Source organism: Aspergillus steynii, assembly GCF_002849105.1.
Source record: "Aspergillus steynii IBT 23096 chromosome Unknown P170scaffold_3, whole genome shotgun sequence".
In the NCBI taxonomy this organism is placed as follows: domain Eukaryota; kingdom Fungi; phylum Ascomycota; class Eurotiomycetes; order Eurotiales; family Aspergillaceae; genus Aspergillus; species Aspergillus steynii.
In genome coordinates this window covers 647,815-665,514 of record NW_020194400.1, presented here as the reverse complement: position 1 = coordinate 665,514, position 17,700 = coordinate 647,815, and the positions used below count along the sequence as shown (strand labels likewise).

At 52.0% G+C, this 17,700-nt stretch overlaps 9 protein-coding genes across 9 annotated transcripts; 5 read left to right on the top strand and 4 right to left on the bottom strand.

The window, feature by feature from the left end:
• The first annotated feature begins 102 nt into the window (after positions 1-102).
• On the top strand, positions 103-2,291 carry P170DRAFT_435299 (putative transporter). The gene is made up of 6 exons (XM_024848907.1): positions 103-421; positions 479-781; positions 864-1,368; positions 1,428-1,713; positions 1,807-1,898; positions 1,989-2,291. Exons 1-6 carry the CDS (start codon positions 336-338, stop codon positions 2,223-2,225), a joined length of 1,509 nt encoding a protein of 502 aa, XP_024705409.1. The 5' UTR covers positions 103-335; the 3' UTR covers positions 2,226-2,291.
• Positions 2,292-2,739: 448 nt separating this feature from the next.
• On the bottom strand, positions 2,740-5,881 carry P170DRAFT_424528 (uncharacterized protein; the record flags this gene model as incomplete). The annotated part of the gene is made up of 7 exons (XM_024847577.1): positions 2,740-2,763; positions 2,805-2,818; positions 2,933-2,998; positions 3,244-3,365; positions 3,405-3,415; positions 3,585-4,657; positions 4,780-5,881. 7 exons carry the CDS (start codon positions 5,879-5,881, stop codon positions 2,740-2,742), a joined length of 2,412 nt encoding a protein of 803 aa, XP_024705408.1.
• Positions 5,882-6,772: 891 nt separating this feature from the next.
• P170DRAFT_445486 (N-acyl homoserine lactonase family protein) lies at positions 6,773-7,821 on the bottom strand (the record flags this gene model as incomplete). The annotated part of the gene is made up of 4 exons (XM_024850715.1): positions 6,773-7,130; positions 7,191-7,444; positions 7,501-7,648; positions 7,709-7,821. 4 exons carry the CDS (start codon positions 7,819-7,821, stop codon positions 6,773-6,775), a joined length of 873 nt encoding a protein of 290 aa, XP_024705407.1.
• A 455-nt stretch (positions 7,822-8,276) lies between these two features.
• Positions 8,277-8,809, top strand: P170DRAFT_424526 (EthD domain-containing protein; the record flags this gene model as incomplete). Its single annotated transcript, XM_024847576.1, has 2 exons — positions 8,277-8,474; positions 8,540-8,809. 2 exons carry the CDS (start codon positions 8,277-8,279, stop codon positions 8,807-8,809), a joined length of 468 nt encoding a protein of 155 aa, XP_024705406.1.
• A 175-nt stretch (positions 8,810-8,984) lies between these two features.
• On the top strand, positions 8,985-10,124 carry P170DRAFT_380470 (NAD(P)-binding protein). The gene is made up of 3 exons (XM_024845528.1): positions 8,985-9,293; positions 9,367-9,548; positions 9,637-10,124. The coding sequence occupies exons 1-3, from the start codon at positions 8,998-9,000 to the stop codon at positions 10,053-10,055; spliced, it is 897 nt and encodes a 298-aa protein (XP_024705405.1). The 5' UTR covers positions 8,985-8,997; the 3' UTR covers positions 10,056-10,124.
• A 41-nt stretch (positions 10,125-10,165) lies between these two features.
• P170DRAFT_445484 (zinc-dependent alcohol dehydrogenase) lies at positions 10,166-11,533 on the bottom strand (the record flags this gene model as incomplete). Its single annotated transcript, XM_024850714.1, has 7 exons — positions 10,166-10,424; positions 10,479-10,701; positions 10,762-10,842; positions 10,890-11,072; positions 11,138-11,291; positions 11,349-11,450; positions 11,498-11,533. The coding sequence occupies 7 exons, from the start codon at positions 11,531-11,533 to the stop codon at positions 10,166-10,168; spliced, it is 1,038 nt and encodes a 345-aa protein (XP_024705404.1).
• A 283-nt stretch (positions 11,534-11,816) lies between these two features.
• On the top strand, positions 11,817-13,227 carry P170DRAFT_135803 (alkene reductase). Its single transcript, XM_024842442.1, has one exon. The coding sequence runs from the start codon at positions 12,078-12,080 to the stop codon at positions 13,173-13,175; it is 1,098 nt and encodes a 365-aa protein (XP_024705403.1). The 5' UTR covers positions 11,817-12,077; the 3' UTR covers positions 13,176-13,227.
• A 52-nt stretch (positions 13,228-13,279) lies between these two features.
• Positions 13,280-15,013, bottom strand: P170DRAFT_473675 (bZIP transcription factor; the record flags this gene model as incomplete). Its single annotated transcript, XM_024853074.1, has 5 exons — positions 13,280-13,532; positions 13,581-13,690; positions 13,741-14,144; positions 14,199-14,585; positions 14,644-15,013. 5 exons carry the CDS (start codon positions 15,011-15,013, stop codon positions 13,280-13,282), a joined length of 1,524 nt encoding a protein of 507 aa, XP_024705402.1.
• Positions 15,014-15,342: 329 nt separating this feature from the next.
• On the top strand, positions 15,343-17,309 carry P170DRAFT_454719 (aldehyde dehydrogenase; the record flags this gene model as incomplete). Its single annotated transcript, XM_024851470.1, has 6 exons — positions 15,343-15,595; positions 15,646-15,671; positions 15,728-16,014; positions 16,076-16,175; positions 16,229-16,600; positions 16,658-17,309. Exons 1-6 carry the CDS (start codon positions 15,551-15,553, stop codon positions 17,307-17,309), a joined length of 1,482 nt encoding a protein of 493 aa, XP_024705401.1. The 5' UTR covers positions 15,343-15,550.
• Between the last annotated feature and the right edge of the window lie 391 nt (positions 17,310-17,700).

The following is a 17,700-nucleotide window of genomic DNA, read 5'->3' as shown; positions in this document are numbered from 1 at the left end:
GTGCTACAATGCTGCTATCTGCGACGTATATATGACGCCAAGGCGGTGGGCGGTCCACCTGACCAACCACCTAGAGACGACCCCTCCCACACCTACCGGGATCATCCTACCGTTCCTACCTACCACCTTGCCTGTTCCATCAGTTAGTCAATTATTTTCATCAATTCTACTAGGTTTCTCGATCGTTCCGAAGTCATTCAGCAGATTGCCTCCCAGAGCCACTGAGAGCTGAATAGAGTCAGCGTGTAGGTGGGCTGCGTGGGAGTGGCACTACCAGTCAATTGGCTGGCCCGTGCTTCCATCTTCAGTTCAACTCGGAAATCATACAAAGAGAAATGAAGCTATCGACATTCCGAATGTTTTCAATCCCTCGCTATCTCACGTCCGCTATCATTGTTTCTATCGGCGGGCTTCTCAATGGGTATGTCAGAAATTCAAGCATCTATTACTATACTCATAGCTCCTCACATTGTCCTAGCCTAGACACAGGTGTTATAGGGCCATTAACGGTAATGCCTAGCTTTCTCGAGACAATTGGGCACATATCGGCGTCAATCCACGGGCTCATCATATCCTCGGTGCTTCTCTCTGCAACATTCGCATCTTTGTTCTCAGGTATACTGTCTGATAGACTCGGCCGAACCCGACTCCTCGCCATCGGTTCGTTTGTCTTTACAATCGGTGTGACCATGGAAGCGAGTGCTAGCCACCTTGCGGTTTTTCTCCTCGGACGCCTCGTCGCAGGAATTGGGGAGGGGCTCTTTCTCAGCACATTGGTAGTGTATGTAGATTTGACCCTGTCTGCTGTCCATGCACATTCCCTTACTACTAGAATTACTGGAAGCTACTAATCCTGCATGAAGGTACATCTGCGAGATCTCACCCGCCAAATACCGAGGGCCTCTAGCATCCATGGTACAGCTATTCATCACCATTGGGCTCATGGTGGGCTATTTCATGTGCTATGGCACAGTTCTAGTGTTGTCGGCATTCTCGTGGCGCTTTCCATTAGCGATTCAGGTCGGTCTTGCTGCCCTCTTAACAGTCCTAGCTACGTTTTATCTCCCGGAGTCACCGAGATGGCTGACCCACCGCGGTCGCCATGTCGAGGCGGAAGCTGCCTGGGTGGCATTGCAAGTTGGGGATGTCGATCGGGGAGGTGATTTCTCTGATGGACTGCATTCTCATCCTGATGAGGGTACTAGTTCAGACGAGAATCTGAGTAGATGGGAACGCGCCAGGGGTCAATATCATCTGGCTGTTCGAAAGCTGAAGCAGATTATGGGCCCCGGGTCACGGAGACAAGCGCTTCTTGGGATATTCGTCATGTCGATGCAGCAGCTTAGTGGCATTGATGGGATTCTCTATGTAAGTTGACAGTCCTCCGTATCCTTTACTCGATCTAAGTGTTGGATGATGCCTACCAGTACGCCCCCCTTCTATTCCAACAAGCCGGACTATCGTCCTCCAAGGCGTCGTTCTTCGCGTCCGGCGTCTCTGCCATCCTCATCTGCGTCAGCTCAATCCCGGCGTTTCTATTGACAGACAGGATTGGACGTCGCGCCTCAACTTTATACGGCGGGATGGTGTTGGCCACGGTCATGGCTACGATTGGCTCTCTCTACGCCTCGGGAAGTGTGCACACGTCGTCAGGCGTGGGTAGATGGGTGGTTATCGTTGCGATTTACGTCTTCTCGATTACGTACTGTATGAGTGAGTTTATGGCTTTCCTTGCGACTCCCAGAGAAATTCATTGAACCGCAACTTTATCCCCTCGCAAGATGCAAAGAAACTGATCATCCGAAGCATGGGCCCTCGGCATCAAAGTCTTCGCTAGCGAAATCCAACCCGTCCCAACAAGAGCCACGGTGACGAGTATCGCGCAGAGTGCGAACTGCGTACGTCTAGTCCATCCTAGCTCCCAGCTCCCAGCTTCTCCCCTCCCCTTCCAGCTGCTGAATACTGCTAAACTGATGACCTAACGGTAGATCACAAACTTCGCCGTCGCGTACATCACCCCAGTCCTGTTGGACAAGTCGCCATTCGGCATATACTTTCTTTTCTGTGGGTGTATTCTCTCCACGGTGGGGGTTTGTGCGGTCTATATGCCCGAGACGAAGGGGAAGGCGATGGAGAGTATTTCAGGCGAGTTCCAGCACCACCAGAGACACTTGGTTGGGCTTGGGTCTGGGATTCGATTGAGGAATTGGCGCGGTGCTCGCTGAATTAGGGAACTGAAAACTTGATGTGCCGAGAATTTCCAAGAAGACCCCTTTCAATCTAAGTATAACTAATTCATCTATTCTTTTGAATCGCTGCGGTGGTCCTCGGCTATGTAGGTCTATTCTACGCAGTACTAGAGGTGCCTTTTATCAACGCTGGTGGACAGCATAGTACTTCAATCTCCCACCCTAGTAAATGTTCCTAGTATAAAGCTTGATCTACTAACTACTTAGAAAGAATTCGTTGGCAAAAGAACATATCGCGAAACAACACATCTTGGTACCCTTCAGGCCGAGACCGTCCATTGATTTGATTGAATGATTGACTCTATTTATTAATTCAAGTAGTTATGCAGGTAGGTACGCCCTGCCTGATATCGAGGCTTCCCAGCTCCATAAAATCCCTAAATACAAGACTTTTGCCGAGTCCGAAGCCTCTATGCAAGCAGATATACGTCCCCCCATATATGCTCGTCTCGCGTAGGCTCACTGCGTCTAGGCCCAGATCCTATTTTTATCACTCCCAAGCTCGCAGGTATTCCTAATATAATTTATTATACAGGGATTAACCCCAAAGCTAACCCCGGCCTCACTATCTACACAAGATGTACTTAGTCGATTATATAGTAACTAAGCTCCCCTCCCACCAACTCTAGTAAATATATCCTCTCTTGGGTCTAACCACTGCTTATTCGGAAGAGGCCCCCTACTTCGGACTCTCCGACTTAATCTGGCGTCCTGATCAATAGAGCCCAGACCATCTGCAATAAGAGTAACTATAAGAATACACACTATCGGTATATTCATGCGAGGAAGGGCATATTCAGGCCGCCTAAGAATTCAGCTATTTCTTATACTTTGTCGTAGACTTATCGGGGTTAATTAACCAGCCCCATACGCTATTAGGCAATTAATGTATACAGTGTAATGGATCGCAGCCCAGTTCAGGTCCGATGTTTGCTGTTTATGATGAGAAGTTGGGATGGGAGGGCTCTGTGTGCTGTGAGATGATGGATTATACGTCCAATGCTGGAGTCACGGGAAGAGATGTCTCGTGACTCCATCTGTACTGTGCTGTTATTAGTGTATGCACCAGCACTCGATGGTCCGATGTCAACCTTCGAGTGACGCCAGCAATTCAATCTATTCAATGTTCAATGCAGAAACAAATTCATATCATACCTCATCCTCATCTATGTATGTACAGTACCGCTCATCTCAGATACTATACGGAATCACAAACACGCAACGCGTGGATATCACGCTGCAATCAATCAACCAAGTCATCAATCAATCGATACACGCTAATCCTAATCAACACAGAAACAGAAATCACATGCCAAGTCATTCCATTAGATATACCGGCGCCTTGACCAGCACATTCACCGGTCCTCTCCCCCGGACGTCAGCCGTAATGAAGGTCGAAAAGCGAATGCGCGGTGTAGGAGGCACGCCACCCGCACGGTCGTCGGCGCCGGCGGTCGTCGGGCGGACCGAGTCCCCGTTGCCGCCAGGACCCGGGGCCGTCGGTGCGCCTTGTTGCTGTTGCTTGCGACCCATCAGGCTGCTGAAGACGGAGCGCACGCGCTGTTCGCGTCCCGGGGTTGCGGCGTCGGGGTTGGTCGAGCCCGACGAGGAGTCGAGGTCGGGGTCCTCGGCGCCGGGATGGTCGGCAGGACGGTCCTGATCGTCGGAACCGCGGGTAGCGAGGGCTTCAGGAGGACTGGCATTGGTTAAGGGGGGGATACCGGTCTCGACCTTCATCGTGGGTTCGTGGACAACGGTGCCGGGGAGGAGGTAGTCCACGCAGAGATCGCGAGACTCGAGAGGGATTTTCTCCGCGATGCCGACGGCGTTTTCCACGATCATGCGGGCGCCGTTGTCGATTCCTGGGGGTGGCGGACTCTGCAGGTGATCGGTGAGCGCCTTAACCAAGCCCTTCACCAGGTTGTCGATCAGCTGGGTGCGGTATTCGTCGGCGGCCGGTCCGATCAGCCGGTCCTCGAGCCCGTCCAAGGTCGTGCGACGCCAGTTCGAGATGCGGGCGATGGCATTCTCCTTGTCCTCCTCCGTGGCGGTTTTGCCCTGCTGCCGGCGCAGGTTCAGCTCGATTTCCTTCAGGTGCCGGCTGAAGGACGGCTCCAGCACCGGGTGGAAATAGCGCCCGAACACTTCGTCCGCCAACCAGCGACTCATGAGCGCGCGGCCGATGGCGGTCATTTCCTTCGTGCCGACGGCGGCAGCATCCTCGTTGACGAATCCGCTCAGCCAGGAGGGGAGAGTCTTCCAGTCCTTGCGGACGGCGAACGCCAGGTCCTTGATGGCTCCGTCGAGGCGGCCAAACCGGTTGGCGTACTCGTTGTCGTCGAGGACGGTTCGCGACACCGCCATGCGCTGATGGGCGACCGTGTTCTGCAGGTGCTGCACCTGGGCCTCTTTTTCGAAGTAGTATCGTTTCACTTTAGAATACTTGGCCTCTGCAAAGAAGCAAAAGACAATCGGGTCAGTTGCGCGGGTCCAAAGAATGAGACGGGGCGGGAGCCAACGGAAAACGTACGGAGCTCGTCATGCTTCTGCACCAGGGATCGCATGTCGACATCTGCCTCGTCGCGGCTTCGGCTGTGGTTGGAGGTTGGCGTGCTGCGTCCCGGCTCGGACGCTTGAACGGGATTGTTATTGTTGCGGAGGCCCGTGTCCGGAGCGCCCTGCCCAAAGGTGGAGCTGGCAGGGGGACCCGATGCAGGTCCCGTGGACGGACGGTCCGACATGCTCTGCTGTGGAACGTCGGGCGGGTGGCTAGGAAGCGGACGAAGAGGGGAAGGGGGTCCGATGGACTGTCGCGACGGAGGACGAGCGCTGGACGGGTCCAGAGATGGGTGCTGGACCGGACCGGGGATCAGCTCGGCCGGATGGTTTCTGGACGGATCGACAGGCGACGGATGATGTAAGTTGGTCGGAGGGGGAGTATCGAGCACCAACGAAGAATCGGTGTTGGACCGCTGAATGGACGGCACGTGCGGGGACCGCGGCAGCCGGGGGTTATTCTGAGACGAAGGGAGGAAGTCCTGTGGTGGCATAGGAGACTGAGGCGTCGAGCGGAGGGACTCTACCACATACTCTCGCGAGCGGGAGGTCAGCGGGGGGTGGTTGTCCGCACCGGTCGTGTCGACGGACAGCGGGCGGTTGCGACGAGCGGCAGGCGACGCTCTTCTCAGGGAACGATGGCGCTCGAGAGGACCGGTGGAATCCCTCGGAGAGTGGGACGAATGCAGGGAGAAGATATTCCGGATGGTGCGACGCGGGTGATGACCGTCGTGGTGTTGTTGTTCGTCGAGCTCGTCGTCGGACGGGTCCACATCGAAGCGCTGCTGCGGTGCAGAGGGTGAGGCGGGCAGGGCGACGGCGGGGTCGCTGCGGGAGTGGCGTTGACTCTGCGAGCGATGCAGGGACGACTGAGACGGCGTGTGGGCGGGATGATAATAGGGAGGAGGAGGGACAGGCAGTGGCTGCGGTTGAGAGTGAGGCAGTGGAGGATGAGCTGGAATGGCGGTGGAGACGGAGGAGCCGCGGCGGTCGGTCAGTTGGGGAAGATGCTCGACAGATCGGAATGCGGGCGACGCGGTGGGCGGAGACTTGGGTTTTTTGCGGAAGAGTGGCATGGAGCGGGCTATAAATAGAAGGGGGAGACAAGAAAGAAGAAAATGCCAGCAGGAAAGAAAGGGGAGATGAAGAGAAGAAAGGAAGAGAAAAGACGAGGATGAAGAGGAAGAAAGATGGCGTTGCAAAGTGGGACGTCACGTTGATGATTGGCCGCCGTTGGGGGCGGAGTTTACAATATTAATTGGGATTATCTAGAGAATTAGTATTAATATAATGGGTTTATTTATGATGATTATTGTAGAGATATCACTTATAGGGTAGTTCATTTGGTATAGTCCAGAGTGTTTACACCGGTTCTATTTGCCGTTCTGTCGAATTCCGGCATTTGTAGTATCGTGTCTCGTTTATATTTCTTCGTATTCTAGCCGGACTCAATAATAAATATGATAATATTCGAGACTTTCAACCACTTCCTCCAGGATCACGTTAGCTTAGAATAAAATATATCCCACTATACGTCTCTGTTACTATTTCTAGGACCAAGGACTAATAATAAAAAGCTTTGCTAGCTTGAGTACTTTTATATCATCGGAAATAGCGCCACTAGTAGAGAGTTAGAGGCTACTAAAATAATTAAAAATAGTCTAGATTTGAAGAGAAAAAAGAACATTAGCCTGCCCTTAAAGGGGAAATAAGCGATAAATATTAAGATAAAAAGCTACTTAGTATACAGTTTATTGAGTTAATGGAGTAACTGTCTAGCTAATAACGCCTATAGTATCTTTTTTAACTTTGGTACATATTAACACTATTTATTATCCTCCCAACATAGCAGACACTGGATAGACATACTGAAAGAGTATGACAGCTACTACTATTGTAATACTACACCACTGTTCGAGAGAGGCGTTCAACAGAACGCGACAGTTTGAGGGTTAAGGCAGATCGTCCTACTCGTAAAACCCCTTCTCCCTAATCAACCCCTCCGCAACCTCAAAATCATGTCCGAAAACCAACCTCGCCCCGAAGACTCTCTGCAGCCGCCTAATGAGCTTCCCACTATCAACCCAGCTCCGATAATCCCTAGCCAACCACCCATGTGCCCAATTCGACTCGAAGTTTTCGCGAACGTGGTACTGATCCGTGGTCCAGATGAACGTCCCGTCGTGGAGAAGATTGACTTGCATTATGCATAGCCCCGGAGTGTGGCCTGGGCAATGGTAGAGGGTGATTCCGGTGCAGAGGTCGAGTTGGGTGTCATTGAAGGTTTGCCAGTTGAGCGTGTTGTCCAGGGAGAGGTAGTCCGCGCTTTCGTTGAATATGACGTTAGATTGAGAGTAAAAGATACCGAGAGGTCTCCGGACATACAGATAAAGTCCACCCTCTGACTTGGTAGCGGCTGCCCAACACGCGTGCTTGAATTCCTCTTCGTGCACGTAGATCGGCACCCCCGTGTTGCGAAAATGTTCCAGTCCGCCGGCATGGTCTAAATGCAGGTGGCCCATTATCACCGCTCGAACGTCTTTGATATCATATCCGGCACTGCGGATCGCCACTGGCAAATGGTGGCGTTCTTCGTAGGTTGTGCGTGGGAAGACGTCGACGGCTTCGTCACCCCATTGCTACGGTGGCCCATCAGTTTGATCCCGACTTGTTGAGGATCGGTGAGAAAGAATACCGCATGTACATCCTGCGCACTTCCGCATTCGAACAGTAGGAGTCCCATTTCGGGGTGGTCGATTAGTGCCGCTATCAGCATCAGGTCTCGGCGTTTGTTCGTTGGGTTAGGGTTGCTCGCTGAGCCTCCGTTGGCGCCCATGAGGAGCCTGAGGACAGCTTAAGTGTTAATGAGGGGTTAGAATATGGATGGCGTGGAATAGAAATACCAGCCTTCATCAACGCTCAGCGTGCCCAGATTGAGGATGTGCATCTTGGTGCCTGCAGGACAGGCGTATGCGGGAATAGCTGCCCGCACCAGTTGGGGTATTGGTGAGGCCATACTGAGTTGCCGAAATGAGAGGAAGTAAAAAAGGATCCATCTTCAAGCATCGCGCTCTTGGTTTGTATAAGTACTCGACTCTGTCAGTCAGTGTTGGACAGCGACCTGACTGAGCCTCGGTGGACAAGTAGAATGTCATGACTCTATCACACTGACTCAGAACGCTGATCGTCCACATACAGTACATTTTGGCTTGAATGCATCTCACGGTCAATTATCAAGGGAATATTAAAGACCATACTTATGTGATCTCCGGATAGTACAGCTAAGCCTGCAGAATCTCAAACTCCCCGCCATCTCCAGATTAGGGCTACGAACAATCAGATGATCGATGAACTATACTGAACAAGCCATGACATAAAGAGCCTGACTCATGCCAGCTAACCATACATCTTAAAAAAACATTCCTACTGACAGTATCCCTCCAGACCAAGAAACCAGCACACAATCTAAAAATGACATCCCACACCTTCACCTACCCCGAACTCAACTCACCAACCCCCAACATCCAACCCGCCATCAAAATCTCCGTCTTTTTCCACAAGCTCCCCGACATCTCCCCTGAGAAATTCTTCACCCACTGGCAATCCATCCATGCCGATCTAGCCATAGCCACGCAAGCCTTTCAAAAACACATCCTTCGCTATGTCCAGGTAAGCTACCCCCTTTCCCCCCTCTTCACAATTAATACCCCATGCTGACACTGAATCACAAACAGCACCACCAAACCCCCGAAATGAAAGACCGAGCCCGCAGTCTCGGCGAAAACGTCCTGGAATACGACGGCTGCGCTCAGATGTGGGTGCGCTCATGGGACGACTGGATGGCGTTCTACAACAGTGACGAATATGCGGCTGCGCTGAGCGACGATTGTAATGAGTTTATGCAGCTGCCGATGACGTATATGGTGGGGTATGAGAATCTGATTGTTGGCGATGCAATTGGAGGGATTGGAGGAGGGGATGGAATATCGTTCAACAAGGAATGAGGATGATATGCAGGATGATTCAAAACTGCATGGTCTAATATGTAGTATAGAGTCAGTCTATAGTCGGTCATGTGATGAGCGGAAGAGATGTACATGAGATAGAATCTCTACTTATAATCCGTGGACACCCGTCCTCGTCTGTTCCTCTGATACTCAAGAAAATCTGACACCCTCTGTCCAGTCCAATCATGCCTCACAGACCCCCCCGCGTCTGGCTCCTCACAGGCTGCAGCTCCGGCTTTGGCAAACTAATGGTCCCCGCCATCACTGCCCGCGGAGACGCCGTCGTCGCGACTGCGCGCAACATCGCCACCCTAGCCGACCTCGCAGACCAGGACAATGTCCGACTCCTCCAGCTCGACGTGACTGCCTCGCAGGACGTGCTCGACGAGACCATCGCCACCGCCATCGCGCTGTTCGGCCAGATAGACGTCCTAGTCCACAACGCGGGATACGTTCTCTCCGGCGTGTGGGAGGAAGTCAGGTGCGTCCTCCCCCCGTTCGGCTCCCCCCAAATATGATTTCTAACAGAGCTGCACGGGCCTGTACATATCCAGCCACTCGCAGGTCCTCGAGCAATTCAACACCAACTTCTTCGGGCCCATGAATCTGACCCGTGCCCTGCTGCCTCATCTGCGGACCCGGCGCACGGGAACCATTATCTTCATGAGCAGCATTGCGGGCTGGTTGGGCGTTGCTGCTGGGGGGCCGTATAGTGCGTCGAAGTTTGCACTCGAGGGTAGGATTATCATCCCCGATCCCATTCTTTATCAACCCGATGAATCTTGCATATTGGGATTGCACCAGCTAACCAGATAGAATCCCAGGCGCGATCGAAAGCCTGCACAAAGAAACCACCCCCCTCGGAATCACCACCCATCTCATCGTGCTGGGTCAATTCCGGACGGACATTCTAGCCGCAGGCAGGAGGGAGGTAGCTCGTTGTGTGGACCCGGTGCCCGAGTATGATTCTCTAGTCGGGGCTCTTGCGTCGAGGCAGGAGGAGACGCATGGGAAGCAGCCTGGGGATCCTGTGGTGGCTGTGGAGCGGATTTTGGATGTTGTGAGGCGCGAGGGGAGGTTCTTTGGGACGGGGGAGGTTCCTCTGCGTGTGGTGCTGGGGTCTGATGCTTTAGGTATTGTGCGGGGGCAATGTTTGGAGATGCTGGGGGAGTTGGATGCGATGGAGGAGGTGGTGAGGAGTACGGATTTTGAGGGTGCGAAGGAGGTTCAGGAATATAAGTAGATGAGATGGATTTGGAGCATGTAGACTGATATATGTCAGGCATTGCTTCTTTCTGTTTGCATATTGGACAATGTTATCACTTGATAATGATATGAAATAGGATACGCCCTCTAGAAAACAATCCCAAGCCGACCCGCAGACTTCCCGCTCTGCATCAGATCGATCATAGCGTGGATATCATCAAGACTCTGAAACGTCGTCATATGCGGCTTGATGCCGTGCCTGTGGCTGAACTCAATGGGCTCCCGCATTTGTTGCGGAGTGCCACTGCTGACGCCCTGGATGCGGTATTTACCTAGTAGAATATCCAAAGCGTTGATGGAGAGGTTGGCCTTTGGAATACCGACCACCATCATAAGGCCGTTTATTCTGAAATGGTAGATCTGTGAGCAATGAATTTCCAGATGAGTTGAGTGAGCTCACCTTAATATACTCGGAGTACTCTCGTATGCCGCATTGGATGCACTGAAGACGGCGGCCGCATGGGCGCCTCCTCCGGTGATCTTCTTCAGTTCTTCGGCATAGGTCGGGTTGGAGAGCGAGTTGTATGTGATGTCAGCGCCTAGTCCTTTGGCCGATTCCAGCTGTGGATCAGAGATATCCACGCCGATGACTCGGATGCCCATTGCTTTGGCATACTGAATGGCTGTGAGGGATTGGGTTAGCTGTCTATCTTTTACGCCGGCCAGAGACTATCAACACTGACCTAAATGACCTAATCCACCACACCCAATGACTGCAATCCACTGTCCAGGTTTGAGATTGCACTGTTTCACGGCGTGATATGCTAAAAATCTTAACACCGAGTTATTGGAAAAGGGGGGAGCAACTAACCAGTAACACCAGCGCAGAAAAGCGGCGCCGTCGCAACCATATCGATCCCATCAGGAAGAACCATGGAATTACGCGCATCGGCAAGTGAGTACTCGGCAAAATGCCCATGTGTAGTGAATCCATGGAGCTTGCCTGTGCCTTGGTCGCAGAATAGATTGTGGACCATACAGCCCTCGCACTGGTCTAGCGTGTGTGAGATCAGTCTCTTGTCTTAGGTAGGTGTTCCTCTCGCAGAAGGCAAAACTCACAACAAGCATAGCTGCAACCCAGACATCCGACATTATCTCCAACCTTGAACCCGTGGACTTTGCTGCCAGTTGCGACAACAACGCCTGTGTTTTCATGGCCAAGCGTGATCTTCTCGACTGGTGGTTTCTCGGCTGTATGGCCCCAGAAGAGCATCTGTTATCTCATTAGTCTTTACGAACTTTGGTGCATTCTGAATATCTTTATATGTACCAGATCCGAGTGGCAAAGTGACGCACACTTATTCTTGATGAGAAGGTCATATTCGCCCGGCTCGGGGATTGGGATTTCGTTCACCTCGACCTTGTTGGTCGTCTAGTCTGGTTAGTAGAGGAGCGAGAAAAGAGAAAAGAATAACGTACGGTGTTGTATTGTGCAGCTCGCATCGAGGGCTTCATTTGGGCTGGGTGCCTTGGGATTCGCTTTTCTTTTTGCTTGTGCATCAGGCCATTCCGTCCAAATGATAGCATCCATCGGCCTCATTTAAGTCATTGTATTGGTCGATCAATGTCGGGGTAAGAAACGAGCAAACTAGTACCCCGTGGGGTACTGTCATGCATATCGTAGCATAGGTGCATTGGTCATGGTCCGGGGTAGTAGAAACATGGTTGTTGTTGATGGTGTCCATGACGTGTGGGGCATGACTCGATTCTCCATGATTCATGGCTTCTTTGTCATGGCTCACCATGTAGCCCCATCACGCCGTTGTTCAAATTATCGGCTATGACGAAGTCTCCGACGCCCGGGTTAATTAATTGAAAATGTCGCCGATTGTGGATATGGAAATTTCTTCTGCTTGATAATCAGGTGGCGTACATGATCTTTCGTTCTGTGTTTCTTCTCACTTCAGAGATGCGTATAACTACTGCCCGTCTGTCGGCATACCGAACCCGAATAAGATCAAACACTACACACCCCGACCGATAACACCGTCTTACTACCATGACGACCAATCTGTTTTCTCCGATCCGGGTCGGCGGCCTGGATCTCAAACACCGCATCGCAATGGCCCCGATGACGCGAAACCGTGCCGATGACCATCACGTCCCTCTTGATATCGCCCGCGAATATTACGCACAGCGAGCCTCCACCCCCGGCACCCTGCTGATAAATGAAGGGACATTCATCTCAGCTCGCGCAGGCGGGATGGAGAACGTCCCGGGGATCTGGAACGACGAGCAGATCAAACAATGGCGGACCGTCACCGACGCCGTGCACAGTCAAGGCAGTTTCATCTTCTGCCAACTATGGGCACTAGGACGCGCTGCTGGCCCCGAAGTCCTCGCAAAAGACGGCTACTCCGTGATCTCGAGCGGAAACCTGCCCATCTCCGAATCGACCGCTGTTCCCAAGCCTCTGACCGAAGACGAAATCCGGGAGTGGATCAGCGACTACGCCCAGGCAGCGAAGAACGCCATCGCTGCGGGATTCGACGGCGTCGAGATCCACGGCGCCAATGGCTACTTGTGCGACCAGTTCCTACAAAGCACCTGCAATAACCGGGAAGACAGCTGGGGTGGCAGCGTTGAGAATCGGTCTCGTTTCGGCTTGGAAGTGGCCAAGGCCGTGGCGAATGCCGTTGGTCCCGAGAGAACGGGGTATCGCATCAGCCCGTGGAGTAGATTCCAAGGCATGCGCATGGATGGCCTGCACACACAGTTCACACATCTAGTGGAGGGCCTGGGCCGACTCAATCTGGCGTACCTGCATGTGGTTGAGCCGCGGATCTCGGGCGGTATGACGGTTGAAGCGGCTGATGAGGATAACAGCTTTCTGTTGAACGCATTTGGTGACAAAGGAGCGATCATCCTGGCCGGTGGATTCACGGGGGAGTCGGCCGAAAAGGCTATCCAGGCCCATCCAGGCCACCGCGTCGCCATTGCCTTTGGGCGTCACTTTCTGGCAAACCCCGACTTGCCGTTCCGCATAGCCAAAGGCCTTGATTTCAATCAGTATGAAAGGCCGACTTTCTACACTCCTAAGTCACCCGTGGGCTACATCGACTACCCGTTTAGCAAGGAATATTCCATTAGTGTCTGATGGAGTCATAGATTAGAGCAAATGAATAGAAGAAGGCGGCGTTGCTGACCTTGTGTTCTGGATTTCCCTTGTTGTGATGTTTGTAGACGACCATATATCAGACATCAATCACGCCCGTAAATGGCCGCTGTCATCTCGGGGAGATAGTCCCTGAAATGACCCGAAACGGTCCAGTTATCTAGCTTTCGCACATGCTTCTCAAAGATCGGGTTGAAAATAAGAGAGTCACCCTGATGAGAAACCGTATCCATTGAATCGTAAGGCCAATTGACGGTCACATTTTCCGAATACAGTTCCGAGAAAACAGGAAAAGGGTATTTCTCAGGATTCTCGATCAACATGTCACGCACTCGTGGCCTTGTCCTGTTAGAGGCTATTCGTGAAGTGAATTTTGGCAAAGCTTACCAAGGAATATTATCGATCCAGGCTGCATGAGGCACCGTAATTTGGACTGCGGTCGGCCGAAGCCAGCGCGGCATCTCATCATAGTTTGAATCGGTGGATGACAATTGCCACTTGTGTCGGTCAGAGAAGATTTTCATTTTGTAACAGCTGCTACACTTACCCTCATAGTCCGGAACATTACAAACATAAAAGCCAATTTTTCCGGGAGCGCCACGTGAGAGAATGTGGCAAGAACTTCAGCAAGGACGCGGCTGGTCGCATGGACTTCACCTGTACTTAGACGATTTACGACTGCTTGTAGGCATGGTTGGGAGGGCCCTACGACCACGTCAATAGGGAACCCCTTGGCAGCCAAAGATCGCCGGGAGCTGGCAAAGTCCAAAAGAATCTGATCCAAGGGACATGTCGCAGAGCGATGTTTGGGAAGAATGGATGCAATGGTGGTGGATGTAGGGGGCTGAATGAGTGTGTTGGCTGCGATGGAGGACGCTGGAGTCACAACTGTCGTAGTGGAAGGGGCCACGATACATTCCTGAGTGTGGGATGTACAGTCTAGATAGTGGTCTTTCGATCTCCATGTTAATTTTGGACCAATTAAAGAAAGCGACACAAGCTTACCTGGCTGCCGCGGTCGGTCGACAATACTCTGGCCGGCCAAGCTCTCTGAATCTGGCGATGGGAGTTCAACGCCGGTGGACACTGTGTTATCATGATAAGAATCTGGTAGAACTTGCCGAGATTCCTCTTGTGGATTTGTGCTCCATCTAAAAGCATCCTGATGATGACTGTTATGTGTAAAGTCTTGCCCAAGGTGGTTAGTACTGCGCGTATTTCCTGGGATTGCCATAGTAATCGGCGTTCCTGTGGTTCCGGGGGCTCCTGTATTTTCATTATTTACTGCATTCCCGGTGCTTCCAGTGGTCCCTGGACCGATGTCAACGGGCCCATTGCTCAAGGTTGAGGCATCGTCCTGCAGAGGGCCATTGTCCGGCTCATGTGTCGCATCTAGTCACACCATCAGCATTACCCTCCATGATAGAGAAGATTAGAAACACCGACTTACCATCCATGGCGACTAAATCAGGACTGCGTCTTTCATGCATCGGTTGCGCACTTTCCTCCGTGGACAAGCCATTCAGCGCAAATTGGCCAATGCTTTCCAGGCAATCGCGCAGCCGCCGGTTCTCCTCACGCAGATTCTGAATTTCATCCATCATGCTGCGTTCCCGCTCAGACGAGGATGCCTTTGCACGTGCTAAATCTTGCTCCAGATCCAGGACGCGAGACCTAGCGCGTTGTCGCAGCTCGCGTTGCGCCTTCCGGTCCAGATCGCGTTTGTGCTGGATCTGCTGCGCAGTCAGCGATGACACAGTGCGCGGTTTTCTGCGATTGCGAGCATTGCGCGTAGGGACGTTGGCCTCGGAGTCGGACATCGTGGGTGTATGCAGCAGGGAGCAGGTAGAAACCAGGTGAGGTCATCCAGGTCCAATACTGGGCTGTGGTCCGCCGGTAGGCCCTACGGCCACCCCCCTGTTAGTCATGCCACGGCGCCTTAGTCCTAATGAGGTATAGCACCTCTAGGAGAGCAGGTGATGTCTGTCGAATCATGTGACTGGTCAATCCCGTAACGGCACTAGCGGGAGGTGGGGATTGCATGCGGGGTGTGGCTTTAGAGCCTCCCCAACGACAAGAATTCCCCGCATTCATCTTGTCCAAACGAAGAGCCGATTGCCTCGCTTTTCTTTGAGCCCTCCGGTTGTCCATGACTCATGGCATTTCGCTTTATTTTTTGTCTTTTTTTGGTTTCCCTCGATCAAACATGGTTCGACTATATAATAGCCAAGGCTATGGCTAAATTCAATCCGCCAAAGCCAATCGTCCTTCATCTGACAATAGATGACAACTTCGACATTTAACTTGTTTAGGCACTCTCCCCCTGATAACTATCGGTATCAGTCTATTATTTGAAAATGGAGCTAAGTCCCCATCTCACTCAATTGTTCATCAATAACACTGTAAGTCACTCTGCGATTCTGAAAGTGTCCACATTGCTAACGCCTCCAAGTATGTGGACTGTCTCAACTCACACAAGTAAGCTACTGCAATTCTTGCTCTTATGATGATATCTCATGCGAAATCCCCCACAGAATCTCTGTCTATAATCCAGCGACAGGAGATCTCGTGAGTGATCAAATCCCCGTCGCCGGGCCCGACGACGTGGATCAAGCCGTACAAGCTGCCAATATTGCATTTTCCCTGGGCTCTGAGTGGCGTCAAATGAGCAATGTGGAGCGTGGGCGCATTTTATTACGCTTTGCAGATCTTCTGGAGGCAAATCAGGACCGTCTAGCCCACCTGACACGCCTGACCCTAGGTGCGCCTTATCACCCATTTGGCAAGTCGGAGATTGAAACGGCAATCGGATGCTTTCGATGTAAGTGATTCAACCTTGAATAAAGTATCACGCTTATGAAACTGACACGTGATGACAAAAGACTATGCCGGATGGGTGGATAAGTTTCCTGGCCAGTCCTTCCCCGCCGACGATGGCTTCTACAAGATCGTGAGAAATGAGCCATTGGGTGTTGTGGCCGGGTAGGAGTGCTTTCCCCCACAGTTTATTATCACAGCTGATTTGACTTCGACAGTATCATTCCTTGGAACGGCCCTCTAGCATCTGTCGGGCTAAAGGCTGCACCAGCGTTGGCCGCAGGCAACGTGTTCATCTTGAAACCGAGCGAGAAGACCCCCTTGATGGCAGCGGAGCTCGGAAAGCTAGTGCTAGAAGCCGGATTCCCTGCCGGTGTGTTCCAGGTGGTGACAGGAGATGGAAGTACTGGCGCCCTACTAGCGAGTCATATGAAAGTAGCCAAGGTCAGCTTCACAGGAAGTATACCCACAGGCAAGACGGTCCAGATTCTCGCGGCAAAGAGCAACCTCAAAAGATGTACCCTGGAACTCGGAGGTAAGAGCCCAGCGGCCGTCTTTGATGATGCTGACCTCGACAATGCCGTACACTGGTGAGTGTGAAATGTCCTATCCTTGCACTTACGACTAGTTTCTGACCACTCATTTAGGTGCGTCAATGGCCTTACCACCAACTCAGGGCAGATCTGCTTCGCTTCGACGAGGGTGTATGTTCAAGAAGGGATCTACGATAGATTCCTCACTGCCTACCAAGCGGCATTCAAGGCCAAACGCAGCGTGATGGGTCACCCAGAGGCTGAAGGCGCAGAGCTGGGACCTGTCGTCGACAAGGCGCAATATGAACGCATTCTGGAGATCATCAAGCGTGCTGAATCCGAGGAGCAAGGAACTCTGCTCATTGGTGGCCGCCCCATATCTACCAAGGGATACTACATTGAGCCGGCCATCTTCACCGACACGAAGCCTGATGCCTCGATCTACAAGGAGGAGATCTTCGGACCCGTCGTCGTGGTCAACAAGTTCAAAACTGAAGATGAAGTTCTCCAGCGGGCTAATGATAGCCGGTATGGACTTATGTCCGGAGTCTTTACAGAAAGCCTCAATCGGGCATTGCGTATCAGCTCGGCCTTTGACTCAGGAGTTGTGGGGATCAATTGCATCAGTACGATCAACTTCTCATGTCCATTTGGTGGAACCAAAGAAAGTGGTCTTGGAAGAGAGCTCGGGGTGAATGCTTTGTTGGCCTATACCGAGCCTAAAACTGTCTTGATTAATATGAACTATAAGGGGAGTTCACAGTAGAGACACACTGAGTGGATGATCTGCTATTAGGACTGCGCGAGATCAATCAAAGCTTTTTTTATATGTATTTTGCACTTTACTCGTTGTAGATGTAACAAGAGAAAATAACTAAAAATACTCACCAGGGAGAATCTGCAATAGAGTATTCCCATCCTACTGACCTACGCAAGCCCGGAGATGAAGGCTTCTCCATTTGAGGGATTGTCATGTGGACGCGTGCTCAATGCCTGAGGCGGCCAACCCTGCAGAAAGGCACGAGTCATGGCAGTCACGGACTGGCGATCTTCATCCCTAACACCTACCCCAACAACCCCCCAATTTCCACCCAGACTATCCACATTCCAACCAATAGACGTGTCCTTTGATTGGACAGCTTCCCTGCATTGTGCCG